At 58.3% G+C, this 5,653-nt stretch overlaps 1 protein-coding gene across 1 annotated transcript; it reads left to right on the top strand.

The window, feature by feature from the left end:
• Positions 1-881: 881 nt before the first annotated feature.
• Positions 882-5,202, top strand: TMEM92 (transmembrane protein 92). Its single transcript, XM_057717279.1, has 5 exons — positions 882-950; positions 3,564-3,589; positions 4,402-4,491; positions 4,656-4,851; positions 5,089-5,202. The coding sequence occupies exons 1-5, from the start codon at positions 882-884 to the stop codon at positions 5,200-5,202; spliced, it is 495 nt and encodes a 164-aa protein (XP_057573262.1).
• The last annotated feature ends 451 nt before the right edge of the window (positions 5,203-5,653 follow it).

The raw sequence follows: 5,653 nt of genomic DNA, 5'->3' as shown, positions 1-5,653 counted from the left end.
CCACCTGCCGGCCTGATCGGGAAGCACAGCGCGCCTCCAGGGCTGGGCGCGGCCGCGGGTCGGAATTCAGCCCCTCCCCGCCCGGACCGCGTCCGCGGGTCTTTCCAGGAATCCGGATGGGCCTGCTCGCGCGCGCCCGAGCTCGCCTGGCTGCCGCTCTGCCCCAGCTGTGGACTCAGGGACTAGTCTCTGAATGTTGGGGCCTTAGTTTCCCCTGTAGTCAAATGGAGGAAGTGTACCAACACATCCTCCCCAGGATTTCAAGGCGGGTGGGGGACGGGGCACAAATGTGCTTGTGCTGCACTCCAGGTTTTCCTTCCCCAGAAATCAAAGAGGCCGCCCCTCCCTTCCTTCTTGGGGAAAAAAAAGTGACACCTCCCTCCATTACCATTCCCTCAATCCACTCCAAGGCCTTCGCTTGCCCTCTCCCTCAACCTCTGCCCCCACCCCCCACCCCCCCAGAAGTCCACGTGGGAAGGGACTTCCAGTGGTCCAGCTCCCTCTGCCTGTGTCCCTTCTGCATCTGGTAGGCTCAGCAGTCCCTCTCGAGCTTGGGACCACTTAGGGGGTGGAGCAGTTGGGGCTTGGGAAGGGGTAGCTTAGCAGTCTTGAACAAACACCACAATATTTTTTTATCAGATAGGCTCTTCTACCTCCCATTTCCCAAAACCCATCTCGGACTTCTTCCCCTCCCCTTCCCCCTCCCCCTGCCCCTTCCTTTCCCTCTCCCTCTCTGTTCCCTTGTCGGCCCACCCACCGTGCATCAGCTCCGCCCCCATCCCAAGGCGGGGCCCTATAGGTGGAGAGGCGTGGGAGAGGTCGCGGGCCCGCCTCTCCCCTCCTCCCCCTACACACGGAAGCTCAGTGGCCCCCATGCCAGGATGCCTGACACCTGGGTCCCCGGCCTCGTACCCACCTTGCTGCTCGGCCTGCTGGCCGGCCTCCAACAGGTGAGCGCTTGGGAGATAAAGCTGTGGAACTTTCGGGCCCTACTCTTGTGGGTCAGGGGCCTGCTTGTGGCTCCGGATCACCACCTTCCATTGTCAGGATTTCCTCGTGACCACTCGCAATTAGTAACTTCCTTTCGCTTTTTGCCGGGGAGGTAAGAGCGGAGGGCGGCCCTGAGAAGGCCCGGGTTCCTCCACCTCGTGGGGGACTGTGTCGTGGGACCTCCTCCCGCCCCCCGCCGTCTGTCACTTAGCGCCTCTCGGTGAGTGGGGACTTTGACCCTCACGTTAGCCGTGGATCGTTCTCGCTGCGTCAAAAATTGGGGACTAGCTGGGGCCTGAGGTCTGGACTGAAATCTGGACGCCTGGCCAGCCTGTCTCCCCAGCTCCGTTTTTCCCAGTGCTGGGTGACCTTGGGGAAGTCCTAGCCCTCTCTGGGACCGTGTTTCTCTGCTTGTGCCCTAGAGGAAAGGAGGCACCCTCTTCCCTTTCTAGGAGCGGGGGGAGGATTCCATTTGGTGATAGGATTTGATCTGTCTGCCTGACCCAGTCAAAACCTGTGATTTCCGAGGGTGAGACAGGGGTGCAGCACCCCTGGTGACGGAGGGGAGGCTATCCAGTTCTGGGATGGGAGATTATCCTAGAAGCTGACCTGGGTCTAGAACGTGGGTTTTTAACTTCTGTGTGAGAGCCTGAGGGAAGGCCCAGGCCCGCTCCCCAGTGTTCACTAACTGCTGAGCGGCTCTGCTCGGGAAGCCCTGCTTCTCCTCCTCTGTCACCAGCGGTGGGTTTGCGCCGGCACTAGGCTGAGCATGCTGGTTGATTCCTCCCCACAACTCCAGAGGGCAGGCTGTTCATGCCCCCAGTCCACGTGTAAGGAAGCTGAAGTTGCCCAAGGTTACCCCAGTGCTTGATACCACCTCAGTCAAGACCACCCCCTGTTTAAAATGGGGGAGGGGGAGAGAATCTGGGAGAGGATCCCCTACTCCAAACAGGAGCTCAAGATTAATTCATTAAACCTGTTCATTGCTTGTCTCTCTTAGTTGGGGGCAAGGAGTGGGGGGCAGGGACAGGGGATGGGATCTGAGGGTAAGGGGATATGCGGAGTGCCTGGACCCCTTGGGGCTGTCCCGAATTCTGCAGTTACTTCACCCTCTCCGGGCCAGCCTGCAGGGTTCATTCCTGCTCCTGACCCCACTGGCCAAGGCTTCTGAGAAGGAGGTGGTCCCGTGGGGCTGAGCACAGGAAAGCGGAGTCAGTGCAACTATTACTGGTGGTCGTTGGTATTCTTAGCTTTATTGTTGCTGTTAACGACTGAACTGTTATTTCACGGTGGTCTTGGGACTTCCCTGGCGGTACAGTGGGTAAGACTCCGCTTCCACTGCAGGGCACTCGACTGGATCCCTGGTCAGGGAACTAAGATCCCACAAGCCGCGTGGCACAGCCAAAAGAAAAAAAAAAAAAAGATACGCTGGTCTCACCAAAGTTGGCTTCTTATTCTTGAGCCATGGTTGTTTATCCCCCTGGAGGCTGGGGCGAGGTGACAGATAACCTCCCCTTTGTGTGTTCCTCTGCCTGCATTCCTCCCCCACGGTCTGGGAGCAGCCAGGGTGACATGAAACTAGGTTGCCAGTGAATGCACTTTCATTCATTCTGCCCAAATCATGAGTATTGGTTTTCAACAGACAAAATTCCGTCCCCTGGTGGAGTTTACATTCTACTGAGGAGACAACTAGCAAGATAAAGTAAAATATATAGTACGTTAGATGTTGACCAGTGCTATGCACGTAAAGTAAGCACAGTGAGGGGAAAGGTAGTGCTTTCAGGGAGCAGGTGTAATTTTAAGTAAGATGGTCAGGGAAGGTGCCAGCCTCTCAGATACCTGGGAAAGAACGTTCCAAGCGGGCTTATACACATATTTGCTATTAATCAGGTTAAATTCTGTAATGAGAGCCTCCATGGCACACAGAACTAGTGCAAAAGAGGGAGGGAGGCGCTCGTTCCAGAGAGGCGGGTCCAGCACTTCTCAGAACCTGGAACCCCCCCAGGCAGGGGTCTGAAGGATGGTTGGGATTTCAGTGAGCCCTGAAGACTCAGGGAAGAGGGCCTGCCCTTGCAGGCAGGTGTGAAACAGCAAAATGTGTTCAGGGAACTCCCACTGGGTGGGTGTGTGAGGAGGCGGGGTGGGGGTGGGTAATGGGGAAGGGAATAGGGCTGGTCGTGGCTTTTGGGCCCCAGGGAGCCACTGAAGGAGGCTTCCAGCAAGGTTTCAGGTGTTCAGGTTTGCGGATAGGAACTTTCAGCAGTGTTGGGAGACTGGGGGGCGTGGGGGGGGCGGGGTGGTACTGGCATCCTGGCCCTGGTGGGGATGGATTTGGAAGGGTGGCCAGAAGGGGTGAGCTTACAGACCTGGGGGTGAGCACATGTGGTAGGAGGTGTGGTGAGAGCTGGGGCTGCAGCCATGACCTGGGGAACGTGTGACGTGAGTGGGGAGCAGGCTTGGGGGAAGGTGCTGATCCCCTGGGACCTGCTGGCTGGGAGGTACCTGGGTAGCATCTGGGTGGAAACCCCAGCCCCCAGTTTATGACCCAAATCTCTGCCCCTTTTCTTCCACAGGCTGCAGCCACGTGTGGTCTCTTCTTGTAAGTCTGGGATTTGGGCTGTAACTTCCAGTGTGGGGAGGAGACACCCCAAATCCTGCCTTTCCTGCCTTTATCATCCTCACCCTCTCTCTCCCCTTCTAGCCAGAAACCATCCCCCCACCCAGAGAGGGAGATTCCACCCTTCACTCCTTCCACCCACCAACCCACAGGCAGTTTCATACTTGCAGCTGATCCCCATCCTTCTTACTGCAGTCTTGGTCCATCTCCCCTCTGAGGGTCCCCCTGGAAGGGAGGGCAAACCATTCTTAATGTGTCAATGCAAGAAGCCCAAGCACAAGGAGGAGGGGCTGAGGGGGGTGGCCTCTGGGCAGCAAAATGTTTGCACCAGTCAGCCTTGGATGTTCCAAGGATACCCTGCCCCTCCCACTTCCTGCTCTGTGGGCACCAGCACCAGCTCCCTCCTCCTGGAATTAGCTCCTGGACCCTCGCCACTGTCCCTCTCCCTCCACATCTCCTTAGAGTGATGTCGTAGCCACTACAACACGTAATCCCCACGTCTGCCCAGTGAGGTCAACAGGACATTCATTACACCCGTTTTAGAGATGAGGAACGTGAGGCCCAGTAAGGCATGTAACTCGGCATGGGTGCATGAGGCCAGTAGTGAGCTGAGCCTGAAACCCAGGTCCTGATCCCAGCCCCAGGGTCCTCCCACTGAGCCTAGGGAGCCCATAACCCTCTCCCTGCTAGCAGTGTGGCTCGTGCCCTGAGCACATGGGTGAGTCTGAGGGAAGCTGGGATCCTTCTGCCTCCCCACCTTGGTACCAATAGCCTCTCTCTGACCCCACCCCTAGCACCTGCCCTAAAGGGTTCAACTGCTGTGGTAAGAGCTGCTGCCAGGAGTACCAGCCAGAGCATTACGAGTTCTTCTCCGGCCCCTTGAGGTGAGGCTTGGGCCAGTCCCTCTGGGTACCGTCCTCTGACGGGTCTGGTCCACACAGGACTGGACTGGACTTCTGCCGAGGGGTGGGTGTAGGTCCAGCGGGGGAGGGAGGTGCCGCAGGGGTGGCTGGAGACTCAGGCTGCTGTTGGTGGTTCCTCATCCCAGGATCTTTGCCATCATCTTCCTGATCATCATACCCCTCTTGTGCATCTGTGGCCTGGCTAAGCGCATCTGTCACAACTGCAGACAGTTGGAGCAGGGCCCCCCAACGGATCACCAGGGACCCCCAGAACGGCCCCACATTGCTCCTGTAGAGAGGGTCTCAGTACCCATTTCCGAGCCCCCGCCCCCCTACAGCGAGGTGGGTATCCATCCCAACCCCTGCTCTGCCCCTCAGCTATCTGTACCTCCCCGTTCAGATTTTTAGAGCAAGTGGGACAGTGGAGGGTGTCCTTACGTGACGCCTCTGGGCCCTAGGGAGGGCTCTGCAACCAGTGTCAGGTCACCTTCTCCCTGGTAAATATGCCACCACCAGCACGTGGGTGGTGATGGCCAGTGGCAGGCCCTAAGAAGTCTCTGTCCCCTCCCTTCTCTGCAGATTATTCTGAAGCCTGTCCTGGGCCTGCCTCCCTCGGAGCCACCCCCTCCCTATAGCTTCAGACCTGAAGAATATGCCAGGGTTCGCAGAGGCATCGACAACCCTGCCTTCTGAGCCACCTCCTGCCTGGAACTCTAGACCTCGTCAGCCACCTCCTCCCCAAGGCCTCCTGGATCAAGCCAGAGACTCCCGGGACCCCAGCCCGTCCTGCCACGCTTCTGGCCGTTCTTGGCTTTAACTTATTGCTTTCCCTACCCCTATTCCACGCCAGTTGTTTCCTGTGTCCCAAGCGCTGGTCTAGAGTGGCATGTCCACCCGCCACCCCCATTGCACGTTAGAGGCTGCCTGGAGGAGAACGTGAAGAGTTGAAGGTGCCCAGCAGTGGAACGGGCTGCTCTGAGGAGTGGAGGGAGCTGCCCTTGGCTGGGTGGCCAGCTCCGAGATGTTCCGGAGGGCGCTGAGGCACTCTGGGAGACGGGACTGCTTGAGCCCTGCCTCCCCTTCTACCTGACCAGAGAAGACCCCGCTGCACGCTCCCTCCCCCCCAACACGTGTTCTCACTAAA

The sequence above is a fragment of the Hippopotamus amphibius genome, chromosome 17, assembly GCF_030028045.1.
Source record: "Hippopotamus amphibius kiboko isolate mHipAmp2 chromosome 17, mHipAmp2.hap2, whole genome shotgun sequence".
NCBI classification, from domain to species: Eukaryota; Metazoa; Chordata; class Mammalia; order Artiodactyla; family Hippopotamidae; genus Hippopotamus; species Hippopotamus amphibius.
The sequence above is the reverse complement of the archived record's forward strand: the minus strand, read 5'-3'. Positions and strand labels throughout refer to the sequence as shown.

Excerpts from the sequence above, each read along its gene's own strand:
- TMEM92 (XM_057717279.1), top strand. The coding sequence starts at position 882 with ATGCCTGACACCTGGGTCCCCGGCCTCGTACCCACCTTGCTGCTCGGC. Across the intron at positions 951-3,563 it reads TGCTGGCCGGCCTCCAACAG|GCTGCAGCCACGTGTGGTCT; the intron begins GTGAGCGCTTGG and ends TTTCTTCCACAG. Across the intron at positions 4,852-5,088 it reads CCCCGCCCCCCTACAGCGAG|ATTATTCTGAAGCCTGTCCT; the intron begins GTGGGTATCCAT and ends CCTTCTCTGCAG.